The following is a 23931-nucleotide window of genomic DNA, read 5'->3' as shown; positions in this document are numbered from 1 at the left end:
TATGAATTTCCATGCTGTATCCGAGTCCAAATGCTGGATATTAGCGAAGCGGCTGCTAGGCGGATCGGCGAAGGCGTACATCGACCATGTGGCGCCTTTGACTTGGCAATTGATGCGAGCAGAATTGCTCAACGTCTTTGAGCAGAAAGTGACAGCGTGGGACATTGGAAAGCCACTGGAGGCACGGAAAATTGCAAATAATGAAAGCGCATTGCAATATTTCTTCGCAATGTGCAGCATAGCGTCGCAAGCAGACATGGCCACGAGCGATGTGGTCAAATTCATCGTAGAGGGACTGCAGGACAAGACGGGCATGGCAGCATCCATGCTATATTGCAGCACACTCAACGAGTTGCGTGACAAGATGGTCACCTATGATAAGGTCAGAAGAGCTCCTGGCGTCGTAACAATTCGTAGCGAAGGTATGACAAAGGGAAAACTAAATGTGAGTATGGCAGTTGGGCAGCAGCAAGGTGGTGGCGCAATGCGTTGCTACAACTGTCGGCAATTTGGGCACGTTATGAAGGAATGCAGTCAGCCAAAGAGACCGGATGGGGCATGTTTTAACTGTTGGAGTACCAGCCACCTATATTCGTAGTGCCCGAAACGAAAGATGACCACTAGGGTAGCTGCAGTTCAAGATGAGGAGCGACCAGGAGAAAAAAAACAATGACGATTTAGCGGCTGTCCAGTTAATCACTTTATGACTTCCGTTTGGTGAACAAAGAGGCGTCAGTATTTTTAGTCCATTTGATACAGGTAGCCCTTTAAGTTTTATTCATAAGTCTTTGATACCGAAGTCGGCTATAGTTGAAGCCTATAATGAAGTTAGGAAATACTATGGACTAGGAGGACAACCAATTCCCATATGGGGAAAATTTAAGTGCCATATTGAATTTTGCACAAAGAAATATATCGTTTTATTAAACATCGTAGATGATAACATGCTGCCTTTGCCGGTATTGTTGGGACGCGATGCCCTTAAAGTTATTGAAGTAAAATTAGTTCATAAGAAAAATATCAATGCGAAGCAACACGCACCATTAAGTTCGTTAAAGCAAAAAGCTATTAGTTTAACCTGCGCGTCTTTATTCACCGAACGTAAAAATAATATTAACATAAGACTATATGATAAGTTAGATGGTAATCAATCAGAAAGAAGCGAGCTAATCAAATGTTCTAATCCATTTAAAAATCAGACACAAGAAAACTCAAGGAATGACAAAATGGCCATCGAGAACATGAATCAAGGCGACGAATTCAGTAACTTTTGTGCGTCGGTAGAGATTGATGAAGAGGAACATATTAACGTAGGTTTCGAATTTGGCCGCACTCTTGCAGAAAAGTGTAGGGAAGTTATTAAGACATACTATTTACACAAAGAATTTGACTTTAAAGCACCACCAAAGTATCAGATGCAGATTCGTGTAACAGAAACAACACTGTTCGGAGCAGAACCCAGCCGATTAGCTGCTTGCCAAATAGCACCTAATTCTTCGGCCCTCAGCCGCTTATTTTGTTTGTTACTTATGTCTATGTCCCTCATTTGTTTGTTAAAGCTCTGCGCTTGCTTGCCCTGCTAAACGCTCTCTGCCAGCTCGCTCTTCGCTATCTCCGCTTTGCGTCTGCCTACCGACGTCGGCCGAGCGAAGCTGCGCTTAGCGATCGGAGCGGCAATGTAAAGGGCAGGCAATCCACACTTGCAATTTGGATGTCACGCATTAAAGAACATATCGTAATTTTATTTCTGCGCCGAGTTTTATTTAATTCGAAATAATTAGTCGGCCGATTGGGGATAAAAAACATTATCTCCACATAAAATTTGGTGACCCCGACGTGATCTCTGAGTTGCAGTGTCAATTAACATACACCTACATACACGCATTGCTGGCTATTAATTTCTCTGTCGCGACAATTCGGTCAGTGCAGTGCGGTAGGCAGTGCAGCGAACTCCCTAATACACACAAGCGGAGTACAAAGCGGAATCGGACAGCTCGCACAGCCGCACAGCTAAAGGCATTAGCTGTAATCCCTTTGCTTTCGGTTCCCACGTTTATACGTATACAGGGTGTCTTTTTCGGTCGTGCTGAGTGACTCTTTTAAAATCTCAACATGGCAGCACCTGAGCCTACCAATGTCGCGAACGCAGCAATGCCGAGTGATGTAGATTTCTACAAGCACAAGGCCGAGTCCATCGCGCCCCAACTAAAGGCCATGGATCGCTTTCTCACCAAGGGAGAGCTTGCCGAGTTAGATGAGGCAGAACTTCAAGCTCGCTTAGAGCAGATCGAGCGAATGAATGCGGATTTCGATGCCGCTCAAACGAGCCTTGAAAGGCTGGATTTCCTGCAGTTAGCCCATGATGCCCGGCTGGACTTTTCGAATGTTTATGTCAAGGTTAGGTCCAGGCTGTCGCGGGAGTTGATGGCTGCTCGCACGGTAAATGTTGCCAATTCAACGGCTCGGCATACTCTCGAGGGGAATTCGTCGTTGTTCGCCTATAATAGTATAGGCCGTTCTCGAATGCCCGAGTTGCAGCTTCCGCGATTCGGTGGGAGCTACATGGATTGGCCAGAATTCCACGCGATGTTTTCGACAATGGTGCACAAAGACCATCGTATACCAATCATCGAAAAATTCCAATATCTTCGTGGATGTCTAGATGGTGCTGCGCTGGATACGATTCGTTCCTTGGAACTTTCTGAGGAGAATTACGACAAGGCGTTGAATTTACTAATGTTGCGATTCGATAATAAACTGTTACATTTTCAGGCACACGTCAAGGCTATTTTCGGGCTGCAAGGGGTGGAGAAGGGCTCGGCTATCGGTTTGCGCGCGCTCAGCGATAAAATCAATTCGCACTTGCGTGCACTTCAGACCTTGGCGACCCCGCAGGAGATTTCCGATGGGTTGCTGATCTTCATCATAGGCACGAAATTGGACCACAAGACCAAGGAGAAATGGGAAGAGAACTTGCCGACGTCAGGATTGCCTCGGTGGTCAAGCATGGCCTCATTCTTGGAAGCAAGATGTCGGATGCTGGAAAATTTGGGATCGGCTATGGTAACAATTCCTAGCCAGCAGGTGGGAGAAAGTAAACCTAGCACCCTAATCACCTCCATTAACGATCATAATAGCTCAACATGCAAGTATTGCAAATCCTCCGATCACTACATATCCCGATGCCAGGCATTTATAGATCTCCCTGTTTTTTCTCGATACAAGGAGGTGAAGAAGCGCCATTTATGTCTAAACTGCCTCAACAAAGGCCATTCATTGCAACGCTGCAAGTCAGGGGCATGTAGAAATTGCCAAGCCAAGCATCACACACTGCTCCACATGCAGTCGGGCGCTGACGCTGAGTTGCCGTCGCCGAGCACGGAATCGACCCAGCATGATCCTGCAAGTGCCCTAGTAGCAAGCAAATATATTAGCCCTCCCCCTCGAGTCAAAAATCTCTGCCTAGCCAAAACGTGCTGCTAGCTACTGCAATCGTATATGTCAGGGGCCGTTTTGGATCGCTTATTCCATGTCGTGCCATTTTAGATTCCGCTTCTCAGGTTAACTTTATAACATCGAGACTCGCCAATCAGCTGCAGTTAGATCCTCACCCGTCTCACGTTAAGATCGCCGGTATTGGAGAGTCAATTCTACCATCCAGCAAGGCTGTGGACATCGTCCTGCAATCTCAAGACGAAAGCTATCGCGGTTTCCTCTCTGCAATTATCACTGCCTCAATCACAGGAATGCAGCCTAACTTCGGCCTAGACGCAAAGGATTGGCCAATGCCAAATAATCTAAAACTGGCTGATCCTAATTTCGCCAAGCCCCAGCGTGTCGATCTGTTGATAGGTGCTGGTTTGTTTTTCGAACTAATGTGCGTTGGACAGATTCGACTGTCAGACCAATTGCCAACATTGCAGAAGACGAAACTTGGCTGGATAGTGTCAGGAAGTATTAAAAACTCTGAGAAAGCCCGTGCGGCGCTAGCAGCCGTTGAAGATCCCCCTGTCATCTCCGCTTGCGAGACTAATTTGTGCGATATTGTAAGGCGGTTTTGGGAAGTCGATGGAGATTATTCGCCCTCATCAATTTCGGAGGAAGATGTTCATTGCGAACAGGATTTCGGCACAAACTGCATTCGCCTAGAGTCCGGAGCTTACTCCGTGCGTTTGCCAACCAAATTCAGTCTAGAGGAATTAGGAGAATCGTATCAGCAGGCGCTACGTAGATTTCTCAATTTGGAGAGGAAGCTAGCAAAAAATGCACAGCTTAAGGCAAAATATATGGAGTTTCTTCAGGAGTATCGTGATTTAGGACACATGTCGCCAGCTTCGCGGCAGTCAGAACTCCCGCAGTACTTCTTGCCTCACCATTGCGTCCACAAGCAGGATAGTACAACCACCAAATTACGCGTAGTGTTCGATGGATCTGCCAAAACAGCGTCTGGAGTATCACTGAATGATGCGCTTATGGCTGGACCCACCATCCAACCTAAAATTCTGATAACTCTGCTTCGTTTCCGCTTTTTTAACGTCGCCTTGTGTGGCGATATCTGCAAAATGTACCGCTGTGTACGCGTTTCCCATCCCGATACGCACGTGCAGTGCATCCTATGGCGCAATGACCCGAAGGAGGAGATTCAGGTGTTCAAGTTGGAGACTGTTACTTACGGAACCAAACCTGCCGCTTTCTTAGCAATTCGTGCTATGCATCAATTGGCAAATGATGAAGAGTTGCGTTTTCCGCTTGGCGCTGATGTTGTTCGAAGAGATTTCTATGTCGATGATCTCATATCTGGAGGGGACAGCATTGATTCTGTCATCAAGATTCGTCAGCAGGTAAAGGAGCTACTTTCGAAAGGATGTTTTCCCATACGTAAATGGTGTTCCAATGAACCCGCTGCTTTGGAAGGCGTATCGGAGGCGGATCGCGAAAAGTTCCTTACCTTTCATGACGGGACTGAAGTAACCAAGGCGCTTGGTCTAGTTTGGGATCCCACCACGGACAATCTTCTGTTTAGCTTCGCTCACGTCGGAACCGCTGCAGGCCCAATATCGAAGCGTTCGGTCCTGTCTACACTAGCTAGGTTCTACGATCCTCTAGGGCTCATCTCTCCCATCATCACAAAAGCTAAAATATTTATGCAGTCGCTATGGAACGAAAGCCTAAAATTGAATTGGGACGAAAGCCTGCCCCAGGATCTACATACGACTTGGATTGAGCTGACTTCGCAGTTGTCGATGGTTAAAAACTTTAAGTTTCCACGTTACGTGCTTCGGCAGCAAGCCAGATTAGAAATGCACGCGTTTTGTGATGCGAGCCAAGCAGCATATGGCGCCTGTGTATACATGCGTTCGGAAGCTCTTGGCATTGTGCAAAGTCATCTCTTATGCTCTAAATCCAGAGTCGCGCCCTTGAAAAGTATGACTATCCCCAAGCTTGAGCTGTCCGCTGCCCTCGTATTAGCCGAACTAGTGTCCACCATAGTTAAGGGATTATCAGCTCCATGCCAAATACATTGCTGGTCGGATTCGTCCATAGCCCTTGCCTGGATTCGAGAATCACTATTGAATTTTAATATATTTGTTTCTAATCGAGTTCAGCGGATTCAGGAGCTCACCGCTGGAATGACTTGGCATCACGTGCCCACAAAGTTGAATCCTGCCGACATCATATCACGCCCACGCCCGCTGAACTAATGGATAGCAGCCTTTGGATCTCTGGACCACCATTCTTGCGTCTTGAGAACTCAGAGTGGCCTGCAGGCTTGCAATTGCCGACCGATGTACCAGAACGTCGTCATGCAGCATTGGTTGTTTCAAACGAAAGGGATGTATCGTACGATTGCAAATTTCAAAACTCATTCGGATCCATGCAGCGCGTCTTTGCTTACATATATCGATTCTACATTCTCAAGGACAAAGGCATAGCGCGGTCGAAGGGTCAACTTACCGTAATCGACATCAAAAATGGTACGCATTTGCTCATAAGGGCAATACAGCAGCAACAATTTTCGGAAGAGATAAGGGCCCTCTCCAGCAAACAGGCCCTACCCCCAAAAAGCACGATGGCCTCACTGAATCCATTTCTGGATAGCTTTGGATTGCTGCGTGTTGGAGGCCGCCTCCAAAATGCCGAATTGGACTACGACGCGAAGCACCCGATCCTGCTTCCTAAGGGACATCCTGTCACTGTCTCTATTATTATCTTCTTTCACGAAAGGTTTCTCCACGCAGGAGCTCATGGATTGCTCGGACTGCCTCGGCAAAAATTCTGGCCTATTGGTGGACGCAAATATGTTGCTGGAATCATTCGCAAATGTGTTAGATGCTTTCGTTTGAAGCCAGTGCTGAGGGAACATATCATGGGAAACTTGCCTGCGGATCGCGTAAGGACTAATCCAGCATTCCACACAACGGGCGTTGATTTTTGCGGACCCTTTTATCACAAGTCGGAAGTCAGAAGCAGGCCTCCTATCAAATGTTACATCGCTGTCTTCGTATGCTTTAGCACCAAAGCAACTCATTTGGTCGTTCGGGATCTATCTACAGAATCCTTTCTGGCAGCATTAAGGCGTTTTATAAGTCTACGTCCCAAACCTCGAATCATCTGGTCAGACAACGCTACAAATTTTGTAGGAGCAAAAAATGAGCTTTTGGAGCTTCGGCAAATGTTCCTCAGCGATCCTCATACGTCGGCTGTGTCACATCTCTGCGTTTCTAGTGGAATCGACTGGAAATTCATCCCCCCTCGCTCACCTCATTTTGGGGTTTGTGGGAGGCGGCTGTTAAAGCAGCTAAATATCATTTTCATCGCATCGTCGGGACCTACATTTTTACTCTTGATGAAATTCAGACCTTGGCTTGTGAAATCTCTGCTTTGTTAAATTCCCGTCCGCTTTATGCAATTACAGAAAGTCCCGATGATCTAGATGTGCTCACGCCAAACCACTTTCTCAATGGAGCCCCGAAAGCTGCATTCGACGAGCCAGATGTGGCGCATCTCCGGGTCAACCTACTTAGTCGATGGCAGCGGCTGTGTCAAATGAAGCAGGCGTTTTGGAGAAAATGGAGCACGGCGTATCTTTCGATTCTTCAGGAGCGGAGCAAGTGGCGGTCATCGTCTCCAAACATCAAGCTAGGAGCGCTCGTCATGATCAAGGAGGAAACGCTGCCACCATAAAGGTGGCCGCTTGGCCGCATTGAGAGCGTCATCCCAGGAAAAGATGGAACCATCAGAGTAGCCGTCATCCGCACTCAAAAAGGCCTTTTCAAGAGGGCCGTTGGAAAAATAGCGGTTCTGCCCCTTCAGGATGGATCTGTTGAAAGCCTTTGCCTTCCAACGGGGGGTGAATGTTCGGAGCAGAACCCAGCCGATTAGCTGCTTGCCAAATAGCACCTAATTCTTCGGCCCTCAGCCGCTTATTTTGTTTGTTACTTATGTCTATGTCACTCATTTGTTTGTTAAAGCTCTGCGCTTGCTTGCCCTGCTAAACGCTCTCTGCCAGCTCGCTCTTCGCTATCTCCGCTTTGCGTCTGCCTACCGACGTCGGCCGAGCGAAGCTGCGCTTAGCGATCGGAGCGGCAATGTAAAGGGCAGGCAAGCCACACTTGCAATTTGGATGTCACGCATTAAAGAACATATCGTAATTTTATTTCTGCGCCGAGTTTTATTTAATTCGAAATAATTAGTCGGCCGATTGGGGATAAAAAACATTATCTCCACAAACACCATTTCATTGTACTCCGCGTCGTTTATCCTACCATGAGAGAGAGAAAGTAGCTGAAATAGTAGATGATCTGTTGGAAAAGAAAGTAATCCGTCATAGTGAGTCTCCTTATGCTTCCCCGTTGGTCCTAGTAAAAAAACGAGGGGGAACGTTGTGAGTTGCTGCGGACACCGCAACTCTACAGTTATACCCGATACTAAGTCAGTATGGCTCTCCTCCGGCAGACGCAGCTAATGTTAAACGACACGACAAAGAGTGCGTGCGAGAGAGACAGAAAATCAGTCTGAGCGTGACGTCGGGCGCTGCGAAGCCAGTGCAAATTGATGTGGGGGTGTGGCGAAATTTGGACACGAAACGGTCAAGGTCCGATATCACAGGAGTGTGGATACCAAATTTGGTTTCTCTGGCTTTTATAGGTTTTTAGATCCTTGAACTCATATTTTGCAATTGGCAAAACCGACCATGAAACCTGTGTGTTAGAGAGAGACAGAGCGAGAAAGAATGAAATTGTTTTCTTGATTCTGGCTATAATAATTATACGATCTGGTTGAGATCTTACATTCTAAAGAATATAGTGATCCTCTACGATTCTGCGTTTTTGGTTTTATCGTATCTTTAAAAATGTGGATGCCACAGATTTTCGTCCTTTGTGGGGGCGGAAGTGGGCGGGGCGAAGTTTTGAAATATTTTTGTAGCAGTGACATATCACAGAAGTCTGGATACAAAACATCGTTGCTCTAGCTCTTATAGTCTTTGAGCACTAGGCGCTGAAGGGGACGGACAGACGGACGGACGGACAGACGGACAGACGGACAGAGGGACAGACGGACAGACAGACAGACAGACAGGGCCCAATCGACTCGGCTATTGATGCTGATCAAGAATATATATACTTTATGGGGTCGAAAACGATTCCTTCTGGACGTTACACACACCCACTTTTACCACAAATCTAATATACCCCAATACTCATTTTGAGTATCGGGTATACAAATCAGGAGAACTTCGAATGTGTGTCGATTACCGTGGTATGAACAAACGAATTGTTAAAGATAATTTCCCATTGCCCCTTATTGAGGACTGTCTTGAGTTTTTAGAAAACAAATGCTGTTTTTCCATTATAGATTTGAAAAGTGGGTATCATCAAATAGGCGTAGAAGAAAAATCAGTTCCGTATACATCGTTTGTGACACCGCAAGGACAGTATGAGTACTTGAGAATGCCCTTTGGGTTAAAAAATGGATCCGCTATTTTTCAGAGATTTATTTCGGAGCTCTTGAGAGACTTTATTAGGAACAAAAGCATTGTAGTGTACATGGATGATATATTAGTAGCGACTAAAACAGTTGAAGAACACATGGATATATTAAAAAGACTATGCATTCGGTTTAGCGAGAAAAATTTAGAGATAAATCTAAAAAAGTGTAGGTTTGTCAATCGAAACATCGATTTCCTGGGGTATAAAGTTAATCAAAACGGAATAGTTCCTAGTGATTCCCATATTGAGGCATTGAAAAAATACCCAGTCCCTCAAAATGTAAAAGCACTGCACTCATGCTTGAGATTCTTTTCGTATTTTCGACGTTTCATGTTGTCATTTGCGACGACAGCTAAGCCCTTGGTGCAGTTGTTAAAAGAAGGTGGTCCGTTTCCCATGAATGGAGAACAGGTGAAGACGTTTGAAACTCTTAAGAATGCGTTGGCAAATCCTCCGGTATTAGCCATTTTTAGCCCAAATAGAGAAACGGAATTACATACAGACGCAAGTTCATACGGTTATGGCGTAATACTGATGCAAAGACTACACATTAAGTGTAGAGAATTAAATATCAGTAGAGAGCGTAGTAGTACCGTACTGAACCCTGCGATTGAGTGTGGAGAATCAAGTGCAGTAGGAAGTAGATTGGGAAATAGGTGGAAGTCTGATGATAGAGAGAACCTTGGTAGTGATTTTAGAGATAACATAGAGAATAGTGAATATAGGGAAGAGGATGGATGGAAGATTGAAATTAGAGATTTGAGCCAATGTAGAGGAAGCGTTAACGATGTGGTGGGGGGAGTAAAGTACATTAGTAGTAGGAATTCAGATAAAGAGAAAAAATGTGTTGAGGATACAGTAGAGAGGGACAAGTTAGAGTTTCAGGAGGAAAGATTACTAAAATCATTGATAGTTGGGGTAGTAGGTGCAACGCCAGAAGATGTTGATTTGATAGTGCAAACAGAACAGATGCGAGACAAGGAAGTAGTTAGGATTCGAAAAATGCTAGAGGATGGAATTGGAGTAGATTTTGAAATGATAGATGGTATTGTTTACAAGAGGAGTTGTGAAAACAAACTATGTTTCTATGTACCAATGTGTATGGAAGAGCAGTTGATAAGGCGGTCACACGAAAAACTAGGACATCTGGCCGCAGAGAAGTGCGTGAGTGACCTTTTGAGGACCTACTGGTTTCCGTCAATGAGAAGTAAAGTGGCAAGGTTCATCAGAAACTGTCTACCGTGTATACTACACTCGATGCCTAAAACAATCCATAACAGAACGCTCCATAGTATCCCAAAGACGTGTGTTCCTTTTCATACCCTACATGTTGATCATTTGGGTCCGTTGCCGAGTATTAGATCTAAGCGAAAACACCTCCTTGTGGTAATAGATGCATTCACTAAGTTTGTCAAATTGTTCCCGGTTAATAGTACCAGCACGCGGGAAGCGAAGGATGCCTTAAGTAAATATTTTGATTTCTATAGTCGCCCTACTAGGATAATATCAGATCGTGGGACCTGTTTCACCTCGTTAGAGTTCTCTAGTTTTCTGCAGGAGAGAGGGATAGAGCACATTAAGGTAGCTACAGGTGCACCGCAGGCGAATGGCCAAGTGGAGCGGGTGAATCGTGTTCTTACTCCTATGTTAGGAAAACTGTCAGAGCCCCTTGAGCAAGCCGATTGGTATAGGTTGATGAGCAAGGTAGAGCACGCTATTAATAACTCCGTTAACAGCAGTACGAAAAAGACACCTAGCACATTGTTATTTGGAATACCCCAGAAAGGACCCGTTGTAGATGAATTAACCGAATACCTAGATGAGAAGTTAGCGTCAAAACTTAGAGAGTTGGAAACTATAAGAGAAATAGCAAGTGAGAACATACGGTTGTCGCAGAAAAGAAATGAGAAACTACAACGAAAGCGTCACACACTGGCTAGCGCGTTCAGTGCCCCAGAGTGACGTCATCATGAGAGAGAGAGAGCGCAGAGAGAACATCTTTGCATGTGTTAGTACAAACGCAATATGTTTCGACAAAAATATGTGATTGTATGCTTTTTCAGATTTTTTGAACTCTCTCAGGTCTGGTTCTGTTTTGCCACCAGCATGTTTTAGTGTATGGGTGCACATGCATTCTCACGTACTTTGCGTGTGTGTGGTTAGTATTGCTGGCCGCTAGAACTGAAATTTGAGTTTGGTTCTTGTTTTGGGTCTTTTGATGGACTGACCTACCGACACATAATAAAGGAAGAATGGGCAGGGGGTGGGGGTATGGTACACTAGGGCGCGGGAAATGAAATAAAAGCTGTTATTTGTTTGATTTATACCACAAAATATAAAATATTACAATAATATAATTACACATTTATTTCCTTATTTTAAACAGGTTTATTATAAATTATAAAAATTATGCAAACGCCGTCGGTTCTCGACTTTTTTGTTTATTATAACTAAAACAATGATGTATCTAAATATACAATATAAGAAAAAATATATATATATATATATATTTGTTTTCTAAAAACTCAAGACAGTCCTCAATAAGGGGCAATGGGAAATTATCTTTAACAATTCGTTTGTTCATACCACGGTAATCGACACACATTCGAAGTTCTCCTGATTTTTATACCCGATACTCAAAATGAGTATTGGGGTATATTAGATTTGTGGTAAAAGTGGGTGTGTGTAACGTCCAGAAGGAATCGTTTTCGACCCCATAAAGTATATATATTCTTGATCAGCATCAATAGCCGAGTCGATTGGGCCCTGTCTGTCTGTCTGTCTGTCCGTCTGTCCCTCTGTCCGTCTGTCCGTCCGTCCGTCTGTCCGTCCCCTTCAGCGCCTAGTGCTCAAAGACTATAAGAGCTAGAGCAACGATGTTTTGGATCCAGACTTCTGTGATATGTCACTGCTACAAAAATATTTCAAAACTTCGCCCCGCCCACTTCCGCCCCCACAAAGGACGAAAATCTGTGGCATCCACATTTTTAAAGATACGATAAAACCAAAAACGCAGAATCGTAGAGGATCACTATATGCTTTAGAATGTAAGATCTCAACCAGATCGTATAATTATTATAGCCAGAATCAAGAAAACAATTTCATTCTTTCTCGCTCTGTCTCTCTCTAACACACAGGTTTCATGGTCGGTTTTGCCAATTGCAAAATATGAGTTCAAGGATCTCAGAACCTATAAGAGCCAGAGCAACCAAATTTGGTATCCACACTCCTGTGATATCGGACCTTGACCGTTTCGTGTCCAAATTTCGCCACACCCCCACATCAATTTGCACTGGCTTCGCAGCGCCCGACGTCACGCTCAGACTGATTTTCTGTCTCTCTCGCACGCACTCTTTGTCGTGTCGTTTAACATTAGCTGCGTCTGCCGGAGGAGAGCCATACTGACTTAGTATCGGGTATAACTGTAGAGTTGCGGTGTCCGCAGCAACTCACAACGTTCCCCCTCGTTTTTTTACTAGGACCAACGGGGAAGCATAAGGAGACTCACTATGACGGATTACTTTCTTTTCCAACAGATCATCTACTATTTCAGCTACTTTCTCTCTCTCATGGTAGGATAAACGACGCGGAGTACAATGAAATTGTGTTGTTTCTGTTACACGAATCTGCATCTGATACTTTGGTGGTGCTTTAAAGTCAAATTCTTTGTGTAAATAGTATGTCTTAATAACTTCCCTACACTTTTCTGCAAGAGTGGGGCCAAATTCGAAACCTACGTTAATATGTTCCTCTTCATCAATCTCTACCGACGCACAAAAGTTACTGAATTCGTCGCCTTGATTCATATTCTCGATGGCCATTTTGTCATTCCTTGAGTTTTCTTGTGTCTGATTTTTAAATGGATTAGAACATTTGATTAGCTCGCTTCTTTCTGATTGATTACCATCTAACTTATCATACAGTCTTATGTTAATATTATTTTTACGTTCGGTGAATAAAGACGCGCAGGTTAAACTAATAGCTTTTTGCTTTAACGAACTTAATGGTGCGTGTTGCTTCGCATTGATATTTTTCTTATGAACTAATTTTACTTCAATAACTTTAAGGGCATCGCGTCCCAACAATACCGGCAAAGGCAGCATGTTATCATCTACGATGTTTAATAAAACGATATATTTCTTTGTGCAAAATTCAATATGGCACTTAAATTTTCCCCATATGGGAGTTGGTTGTCCTCCTAGTCCATAGTATTTCCTAACTTCATTATAGGCTTCAACTATAGCCGACTTCGGTATCAAAGACTTATGAATAAAACTTAAAGGGCTACCTGTATCAAATGGACTAAAAATACTGACGCCTCTTTGTTCACCAAACGGAAGTCATAAAGTGATTAACTGGACAGCCGCTAAATCGTCGTTGTTTTTTTCTCCTGGTCGCTCCTCATCTTGAACTGCAGCTACCCTAGTGGTTATCTTTCGTTTCGGGCACTACGAATATAGGTGGCTGGTACTCCAACAGTTAAAACATGCCCCATCCGGTCTCTTTGGCTGACTGCATTCCTTCATAACGTGCCCAAATTGCCGACAGTTGTAGCAACGCATTGCGCCACCACCTTGCTGCTGCCCAACTGCCATACTCACATTTAGTTTTCCCTTTGTCATACCTTCGCTACGACGCCAGGAGCTCTTCTGACCATCCTGTCACGCAACTCGTTGAGTGTGCTGCAATATAGCATGGATGCTGCCATGCCCGTCTTGTCCTGCAGTCCCTCTACGATGAATTTGACCACATCGCTCGTGGCCATGTCTGCTTGCGACGCTATGCTGCACATTGCGAAGAAATATTGCAATGCGCTTTCATTATTTGCAATTTTCCGTGCCTCCAGTGGCTTTCCAATGTCCCACGCTGTCACTTTCTGCTCAAAGACGTTGAGCAATTCTGCTCGCATCAATTGCCAAGTCAAAGGCGCCACATGGTCGATGTACGCCTTCGCCGATCCGCCTAGCAGCCGCTTCGCTAATATCCAGCATTTGGACTCGGATACAGCATGGAAATTCATAATGTCCTCAAAGTTACTTATCCAACTGGTTACAGCCTGGTCGTCATCTCCAGAAAATGGACGCATCAACGCCTCAATGTGTGTCAAGTCGATGCAATCTCTCGGCGTTTCCAACTCCATAGCCTCTTTCTCCGTTTTCAATATGCTTAATTTGAGATCAGCTAAGCGCTTGCGAGAAACGTACAATTGTTCCAACTGCTGCAAACGGCGCGATTCTTCTTCGTAATAATCTGATCGCATGGTCAATTTCGAACAAGCGTTGTCTTGTCGCGGCATGAATGCTTCTCGAGCCTTCTGCACATTTTCACCATATTCTTCTGGCGCCGCTTTTACTGCGTGTTGTGCACTACGGTTGTCTCTATCTATCTCGCGCTCAACCGGGACTGCAAAAATGTCTGCCTGCATAGTTTCGTCTGCGCTTGGCGCCGTATTTCCTAGCTCATGCGTGTCTTCCATGATATTTTTCACTGCTGTACGTAATTGGTGTATGTTGGCATCTTGATCAAAATATACGTTTTGCCTACGCAATATGTCGCTAAGTTCACTTTTGGTTTTCGCTCTTATGCATCGCAGAGTTTTTTTTTTTTTTTTTTTTTTTTGGGCAAACCCCACACCTGATATGTAAACTTTTAATAGCACGGTTTTATTATATGTTCTTCTTTCTTGATCGTCGTATTCGAATGAATGTGTGTTGGCATATCGATACTTGTCCTCGAGTACATTGGTATTTCTTATAATACTATCGATGAGTAAATCTTAAACTAATATTCAAATCTTATAAGCTAATATTCATATCTTACAGTATAATCTCACACCATGAAATTGTATATCGTTGTATATCATAACGAACGCAACAAAACATAAAAACTCTTTGTAAAGAATTTTTAAGTTTTTCTATCGGGTTAAAATCAGCTGAGAAAAAATTTTTTATCGATGTCAGATTTCAGTATTTTATTGTATGTGAACATTTGTTTACGGTCACCCACATTTTTTGCATCGCGGTCACACTGCAGTATTATATCTATGTAGAGTAATGTATACATTATATACATACATATATACACGTTGAAAACAGGGAGAAAAATACAATCGAGAGTAACATTTTAATAAAAGATTAAAGCATGTTCTAAAAGCTACTCTTCCAACATGTATTGGACCCTATAAATTGTGAATCTCAAAATCCTACAATAGAAAAAACTGAATCTTCAAATACTTAGTGCATAAAGAAAAACATCCATATGTATGCACTAACAATAATTAAGAACCTGTGTTGTTAAATCGTTCATCTTAAAATCAAATTCGACATATGTCATGTACATACAAAGGTATATAAGAGCTAATGATTCCATTCCGGTTACGATTTCTGTATGTACTTACATTCTTACATGTATGTACATTGTATGTAATGTGTACATGCATACATACAAATGTATGTAGGTACTTGGTGTCCAAATTTTTTCGTGAAAAATCATCGCTTATTAGGTGCATGATTTTTCGGCAACGCTGGATGACAATGTCATCGATTATGCCCTAGGACATCTCCATGTTAAAGTAAACAGTTCAGCGTATGGCCGGTCATCGACTATGTCATCGGGGGTAGTGACGCGGTCATCGACGTGTCAGCAGCTAAGTCATCGCTGACCCGTACTGCAGGGTATTGCGTGTGTACTAACACATGCAAGGATGTTCTCTCTGCGCTCTCTCTCTCATGATGACGTCACTCTGGGGTACTGAACGCGCTAGCCAGTGTGTGACGCTTTCGTTGTACCCTGCAGTAAAGGTCATTAATGACTCAGCTGCTGACACGTCGATGACCGCGTCACTACCCCCGATGACATAGTTGATGACCGGCCATACGCTGAGCTGATTACATTAACATGGAGATGTCCTAGGGCATAGTCGATGACATTGTCATCGAGCATTGCCGAAAAATCATGCACTTAATAAGCGATGATTTTTACCTAAAAATCATGCATTTTATAAGTGATGATTTTTTGGCTTAAATCATCGCTTATTAAGTGCATGATTTTTCGGCAATGCTCGATGACAATGTCATCGATTATGCCCTAGGACATAATAAGCGATGATTTTTACCTAAAAATCATGCATTTTATAAGTGATGATTTTTTGGCTTAAATCATCGCTTATTAAATGCATGATTTTTGCCTAAATATCATGCACATAATAAGCGATGATTTTTACCTAAAAATCATGCATTTTATAAGTGATGATTTTTCCCGAAAAATCATGCACTTAATAAGTGATGATTTTTCACGAAAAAACATGCATTTAATATAAAAAGTAATACATTGTAATTGTTTATTTTTCCAATTATTTTTATTTATTATTATTCATTATTGTCTACTTTAAATTTTTTTCCCTCGAGGTCTTCTGAAAATGACTATTCTTAATGTTGTGAATAGCCTTCCGAATCACTTTTTCTGCTGGCTCGTCGGGTATTTTCATCTTCACCGCCGCTGAAATAATTTTTTGTTTAACACGCGCACAACACATATTATTAATTAATTAAAATCTGCACTTACCTGATAATAATAATAATCACAGATTAATAATCACTTATTAAAACTCCAGATTAATAATCACTTATTAAAACTCCGTCTGACGATTGCAATTAGCAAAGAGCAAAGCAAAAGAGTTCTGTCGACGCAGGCGCAAAGAAGACGAAAAGATAGAACGAAGTTCACTGCTACTGCGCACGGTCGGCAGAACCGAATTACGTTCGGCACGCGCGGAAAATAGCAAATGCAAAGCGAAATGGGGTGGAACGTTGTGAGTTGCTGCGGACACCGCAACTCTACAGTTATACCTGATACTAAGTCAGTATGGCTCTCCTGCGGCAGACGCCGCTAATATTGAACCACACGACAAAGAGTTCGTGCGAGAGAGACAGAAAATCAGTCTGAGCGTGACGTCGGGCGCTGCGTAGCCACTGAAAATTGATTTCTTGCTTTTGGCTACAAAAATGATCCGATCTGATCCAGATTCAGCAATCTGATAGATATGGTCATTATCTATGATTCTGCGTTTTTAGTTTTCTCGAATGTGCAATATTGTGGATGCAACAGATTTTCGTCTTTTGGACGGGAGGGACGGAAGGGGGTGGGGCGAAATTCTGAGATATGCGTTGAAAATTCGGAAGACTTTTTCCAAAAACAAACGTGATGATGACTCCGGTCCAGCGGGCTCTAGTTTCGGTTTTTACGTTAAATTGTCAGGTAATGTATGACTAAAAAAAACAAGTGCTCGACTTCAAAGCATTTATTGGACTGGTCGCAGCCAGAGATAGCAAAACTCCCCGACTCCACCGTCGAGCCGATCTTGAATGCGCAGAGAGCAGTACAAGAGCGCGGCGTGTGAGAGCAAAAGCTCTGCTCACAACATCGCACACGCTACGATAGGGTAATTACGATCGTCTGCTGCAACATTCCGGCCCCGTTGAAGACCTCCGGTGCTTCAACCGTCTATTGGCAGTTTTGCCAATTTGTGTATGGGGCGTTTAATTACGCCCGCGGGTGTTCGCACCTCGGCGACGCGCACTCTCCCATCTTCTCCCTTGATTGCGGCCACCACTAGTCCTGTGGTCCACTTCTGTGGCGGTGTGTTGTCCTCGTGGACGAGCACTAGACAGCCAATGTCCAAGTCTGGCCCTTTGGTAGCCCACTGGTGACGCTTCTGCAGGCTGACCAGGTAGTCCTTGGACCAGCCCTGCCAAAACTGCTGCTTGAGCGCTTCAAGTACGCGAAGCTTCCCCTGCTGCATCTGTCGTCGTGATCTGATTCGGGCGGCAGCGAAAGAAGCGGCTGCCCGATCAGCAGGTGCCCTGGCGTTAGCGCTTCTCCATCGCTGGGATCGTTGCCTGGGGACGCGATTGGCCGGGAGTTGAGAAGAGCCTCTACCTCTACCAGGTGGGTGCACAGCTCGTCCGCTGTGAGCTTGGCGTTGCCCACTCCGCGTACCAACCTCTGCTTGGCTGATTTGACGGCTGCCTCCCACAATCCGGTGGTATGAAACACCACTCGACGCCTTGGCGCTCTGCGTACGCCTTGAGCCGGTCCTGGTCCCTCTGGTACGCTTGATGCAGCTCGTTCAGCACCTTGCTCGCGCCCACGAAGTTGGTGGCGTTGTCGCTGTACACCTTCTCCGGAAGGCCTCTTCTCCCGATGAACCTTTTAAGAACAGATAAAAAACTATCAGTGGACAAATCTGCTACAAGTTCCAGGTGAACAGCCTTTGATACAAAGCAGACGAAGACGGCTACATATGTCTTAATAGGGGGCCTGCCGCGAATCTTGAGAGACACGTAGAATGGGCCGCAGAAATCTACCCCACAAATCAAAAAGGGCCGAGCTCTTCGCACTCTATCAGCTGGCAGGTTTCCCATGAACTGTCCCTGTAGGACTGGCTTGTATCGGAAGCAGTGCACACAATTTCTCAGGATCCTTGTACATGCTTCTCGAGCATTGATTAGCCATATCTGCTGCCTTAGCAACGAAACCATGACTTTGGCGCCTGCATGGTAGTGAGTCCGATGCAAATTGCGAAGATAAAGCGTCACGAACTGCGACTTTTGCGACAGGAGCAGAGGAAATTTGGCGTCATACGGAATCTCTGCGTTGAGCAACCTTCCTCCCACTCGAATCAGTCGCAGCGTTACTCCGTCGAGTTCGCTCGTATGTATGAACGGGTTTAGTCGTTGAAGATGCGGTGACAGGATTTCCGACCTCGCTAGCTTGTGGAATTCTGGTCCCAACTCGTGTCTTTGGACTACCAGCCTTAGAAATGAGACCTTAAGTTCTTTGGCTGACAGAACGACCTCTCGACTACGCTTGCTTCCTTGTAGGAACCGGTTTACCTATGCCATAATCCGAAGCAATTTCTCAAAGGAAGAGCATCTTTCAATCAACTCGATGAAATCATTGGCCTGACACTTTGCCACTGAATGTGTTGCCAAACACTTCTTGTTTTCCGACCGTTCCATTTATGGGGACAACTCAACCTGATGTAGACATGGCCACTCCTCAGAATTCCTGAGCAGAAATTGGGGACCCTCAGTCCACAATGAGCACGTTACACCGTCTACGTCTGTGCCACGTGACACCAAATCGGCTGGGTTTTGCTCAGTAGGAACGTGCCGCCAAGTCACACCGCTTGACGATTCCTGGATTTCAGCAACCCTATTGGCCACAAACGTTGCGACCGTGGCTGGATCCCTTTCCAGCCAGTACAAGGTGACTTGGGAGTCCGACCAAAAGTTCACACTTTCGATCATGAACTTGTCCAGGAGCGGTTTTACTTGAGCCCATAAAGTGGATAACAAGAGTGCTGCGCACAATTCGAGTCTTGGAATCGATTTCGTTTTGAGAGGAGCTACTCGAGACTTTGCGGTAAGAAGCTTAGACACGACATTTTTACCATCACTGATACGGATGTAAATGCAGCATCCGTACGCTTCACCTGATGCGTCTGCGAATCCGTGAATCTAAACGCTTTTATGCGTGGGAAGGCCAATGTAGCGAGGTATGGTTATCTTGTCTAATTCAAACAAATTTTGCTTGAAGTGGTTCCAACTCGTGTGCAAACTCATGGGAACCGACTCGTCCCAATCCAACTTTTGCCGCCACAATTGCTGCAGCAATATTTTTGCCCTCGTTATTAAGGGACATAATAACCCTAATGGGTTGAACAATCGGGACGCAACTGCCAAAATGTTTCGCTTTGTAGGGGGCATTGAATCAAATGAGTCATCTAAATGATAATGGAACAAATCATTTTGCGGATTCCATCTAATTCCGAGCGTTTTAACAGACGACGAAGGATCAAACTGCAGCGATTTCTCCTGGCCACTATCGGACAGCAGCTGGGGATGATTTGACGCCCACTTGGCCAACTTAAAACCCCCGGATTCTAAGACCTCACACACTTCCAGCCGAATACGTTCTAAATCTTCCAGACTGTTTGCTCCAGTAAGCATATCATCGACGTCAAAGTCACTTTTTATGACTTGTGATGCAATAGGATGGGACTCAGCATAAACGTCTGCCAATTCAACGAGACAGCGGATGGCCAGAAATGGAGCTGAGGCTGTCCCATAAGTAACCGTATTCAGGCGATACGTTTGAACATCTACATTTGCCTTATCCCTCCACAGAATCAATTGGAAATTTCGGTCTTCTTCGGCGACCTGAACTTGCCTATACATTTTGGAGATGTCAGCTGTGAGCGCAAAACGATTTAATCGAAATCGGGCAAGAGTTGCGTAAAGCTCCCTCTGAATAGTTGCACCCACCATCAAAGTCTCATTTAATGTGATTGAAGTCGATGTTTTGCTCGATGCATCGAAAACGACGCGTAGCTTGGTGGTTTTACTATCAGGTCTCAGGACACATTGATGTGGAATGTAGTAATGGCGTCCTGGAGGAGTGTCTGGAAGCAATGACATGTGGCCAAGGATGAGATACTCTTTCATAAACTCCATATACAGATCATGCAAATACTGATCTCGTGCAAGTCTGCGTTCTAGGGATAGAAAGCGGCGTTTTGCCGTCTGGAACGAGAAACCCAACACGTTGGGATTTATTTTAAATGGCAGCCCCACTTCAAAACGACCCGATTCGAGCCTGCGTAAAGTCTGCTTAAAGTTTTGTTCGCAAGCCAATTGTTCAGCTGTATATACAGCCTTCGACTTCTCTGGGACCTGTTCCAATTCCCAAAAGCGCTCCACCAGAGAGTCGAGAGAACAATGATCGCTACCAACAGCGATATTGCATACAGCATCCTGTGCTGATGCCTTATATTTTCCTGATACAATCCATCCCAACAATGTTTTCTGGATTGTTGGATGTTCGGAACTTGCCTTTAATTGGCCTACACACATTAACTCAAAAAAGGTTTCTGCCCCTATCAATAAGTCAACCTTAGCAGGCTTGTAAAACTGCGGGTCTGCCATCTGCAGGTTTGCTGGTATCTTGGATCGACCTTAACACCCAAAAATCGGAATCAAAGTTGTGATCGTTGATACGAGATTGGACAGAAGTATGAATCTTGTGCTTTATGACGGACGAGTTTTTTCCAACAGTTGTGATATTAAGGCACGACTCATCACGGCGCAATCGTAAGCGCTGGGCTAGATCCTCGGATATAAAATTAATTTGGGAGCCGGAATCTAGAAGTGCCCGTGCATACTGAAATTGTCCGATCTTGCACCTTTACAACAGCGGTAGCAAGAATAACCTGGTCAGCACTAGCAACGTGACTAGAATAAGCTGTCTGAGGCTCAGACGATGACGAATGTTCTACTGGCACAGAACTAGGCCCATTTTGCTGTGGCTCAACCCCGTATCGATGAAGCAGAGTTTTATGGGGCTTAGAGGACACTCGACATTTTGCTGTCTTGCACCTCGTCACTGTATGACCTGGCTTCAAACAATTTATGCACAGTCGGAGTTGCTTGGTGATATCGAACCGTTGAAGAACAGGAAGAGCACTAAACGATTGACAATTGCTTATGGTATGATTCCCCGCGTGGCAATAGCTACATTTCGAATCAGCTCGCCTATCCGTCTTTGCACATGAAAATGACGATTTAGTGGGTCCTTTACTTGTCTCTTGTTTAGTTTTACCCTTATTCCGTGTTGACTCTTCGGCAGCTAGATGCTGATAGCGCCGATTCAGCTGGGCTGCGCACTCGGACCAAGACGGTCGTTTATCGTAATCCAGTTGCTCTTCGAACCGAGACTTCGTTGTGGGATCTACTTTAGACAGCGCTATGTGAATTAGCATCGCGATATTTATGTCTTTTTCACTTCCTAACGACTGCAGAGAAGAATATATGGCTGACACCGTGTCAATGAGGGACCTAAGGCATGAAGCAGAAGCTTTTGTTGTGCTGGGAATGTCAAACAACTGCGAAACAGTATCAGAAAAGATAAAATATTTTTTGTCGTAAACCTCCTTCAAACTATCAAGAGCCTTGTCATAATTTTCTGCAGAGATCTGAAACGCCTTCACTGTTCCCAATGCATCGTCAACGAGACACGACAGTAAGTGGTTGAATTTTTCCACATTTGATAATATTGGGTCGTTATGCACCAAGCTCTCGAAAAGGCTTATAAAGTTTTTAAATTCAGAATGTTTTCCACTAAACTTGGGGAGATTCATTTTAGGCAGATGTGATGAATGACGCTGGCTACTCCTATCCCTCCTCTGTATTCGCTGAGTTTCGGGTTCTTTAAGTGCAGACGTGTACATAGCCTTTGTGGTAACACACATATCCTCGACCGATGCTCGTAGATCGTTGTTGGGATTTAAACAATCCACGTCTGCCTGTATATCCATCAACTTTTCACAATAATTTTCGATCAGCTCGAGTCTGCATTTAATTTGAAGAGAGTCGAACGAAATAGTTTTTTCTTCAAAGGCCGTTCTCACACGCCTTAGATCGCCCATCACTCTATCGTGTCTTTGCATTGCTGTTGCTAACTTTTGCAGGACTTTTGGACCCCCTCCTTCTTTTGAACCTCCTTCCCTGGTAACAATTTCCCTTTCCTTTTCACTCATTCTGGCGCTTTCTCTTACTTCAAGAGGGTCGGAAAGTAATGCACTGGGTTTAGACAATGGTTAACCAAAATACTGTAGGGTATGCAAAAAACTATGAAAGAACGCGAAATTTCCACAAAAAACTATGTATCGGCTTCAAAGGGTTAACGCAGCGAAACAAACACAAATTATGCTGCCAATGCACACAACCAAACGCAGCCAAATTATGCACAATTTGGCGCAACGATAGCGTTACCGAAGTAAAGGCAGCACCAATAAGCGGTACTTCGCAAAAGAGAATTGAAAACAGCGGCAATGACCGGAGCGTCTGATTATCAAGTACCGTAAACCCTCATCAATTTGCACTTTTCTTCAATCCACCAATATTCCGCATATAATAAATATTTTATGTTGCTGGCTGTTCACTTTGGTTTATTTTATTACTTTGTGTTTTATTTAATTGGTATTCCAATTCAACGAGGCGCCAATGAAATTGAGATCAGTGGCCAAATAGAGAAACACAGCGCACAAAATGGTGGCTTGGTTCTAGAACTCAATTTTTTTTCGCACTAAATACCTGAGAATTCGGCATAGATTAGCCGAACACTTTCCTTTTTTGTTGAGTAAAGATGAATCCAATTTGTCGCACAAAACCAGCCAGCTAGAGCTCTATTCGCAACAGAACAAAAAAAACCAATGACTTGTGCCGAGAGAACGAAGATGCACTGTAGGTCACTGGTTTGTCGTGCGAATTTCCACGAAATGCTGGATGCCGATGTCCCTGCTCGGGCGCCAATGAAAATTCGGAAGACTTTTTCCAAAAACAAACGTGATGATGACTCCGGTCCAGCGGGCTCTAGTTTCGGTTTTTACGTTAAATTGTCAGGTAATGTATGACTAAAAAAAAACAAGTGCTCGACTTCAAAGCATTTATTGGACTGGTCGCAGCCAGAGATAGCAAAACTCCCCGACTCCACCGTCGAGCCGATCTTGAATGCGCAGAGAGCAGTACAAGAGCGCGGCGTGTGAGAGCAAAAGCTCTGCTCACAACATCGCACACGCTACGATAGGGTAATTACGATCGTCTGCTGCAACATACGTTTTATAGTGAGATCTAACAGAAGTGCGGATACCAAATTTGGTTACACTAGCCTTAATGTGGATGCCCCAGATTTTCGTCCTTTGCGGGGGCGGAAGGGGGTGTGGCGAAATTTGGACACGAAACGGTCAAGGTCCGATATCACAGGAGTGTGGATACCAAATTTGGTTGCTCTGGCTCTTATAGGTTCTGAGATCCTTGAACTCATATTTTGCAATTGACAAAACCGACCATGAAACCTGTGTGTTAGAGAGAGACAGAGCGAG

The 23931-nt window shown here is 44.4% G+C and overlaps 1 protein-coding gene and 1 long non-coding RNA gene across 2 annotated transcripts; both read right to left on the bottom strand.

Annotated features, from left to right (window-relative positions):
- Window positions 1-16380: 16380 nt before the first annotated feature.
- On the bottom strand, window positions 16381-16766 carry LOC117190952. Its single transcript, XR_004473895.1, has 2 exons — window positions 16554-16766; window positions 16381-16487 (listed from the first exon to the last, which is right to left on the bottom strand). It is a non-coding gene; the product is annotated as an uncharacterized LOC117190952 (long non-coding RNA).
- Window positions 16767-17307: 541 nt separating this feature from the next.
- On the bottom strand, window positions 17308-23398 carry LOC117190949. Its single transcript, XM_033395946.1, has 2 exons — window positions 23144-23398; window positions 17308-18197 (listed from the first exon to the last, which is right to left on the bottom strand). The coding sequence occupies exons 1-2, from the start codon at window positions 23156-23158 to the stop codon at window positions 17652-17654; spliced, it is 561 nt and encodes a 186-aa protein (XP_033251837.1). The 5' UTR covers window positions 23159-23398; the 3' UTR covers window positions 17308-17651.
- Window positions 23399-23931: the final 533 nt, after the last annotated feature.

Source organism: Drosophila miranda, assembly GCF_003369915.1.
Source record: "Drosophila miranda strain MSH22 chromosome Y unlocalized genomic scaffold, D.miranda_PacBio2.1 Contig_Y1_pilon, whole genome shotgun sequence".
Classification (NCBI taxonomy): Eukaryota; Metazoa; Arthropoda; class Insecta; order Diptera; family Drosophilidae; genus Drosophila; species Drosophila miranda.
The sequence above is the reverse complement of the archived record's forward strand: the minus strand, read 5'-3'. Positions and strand labels throughout refer to the sequence as shown.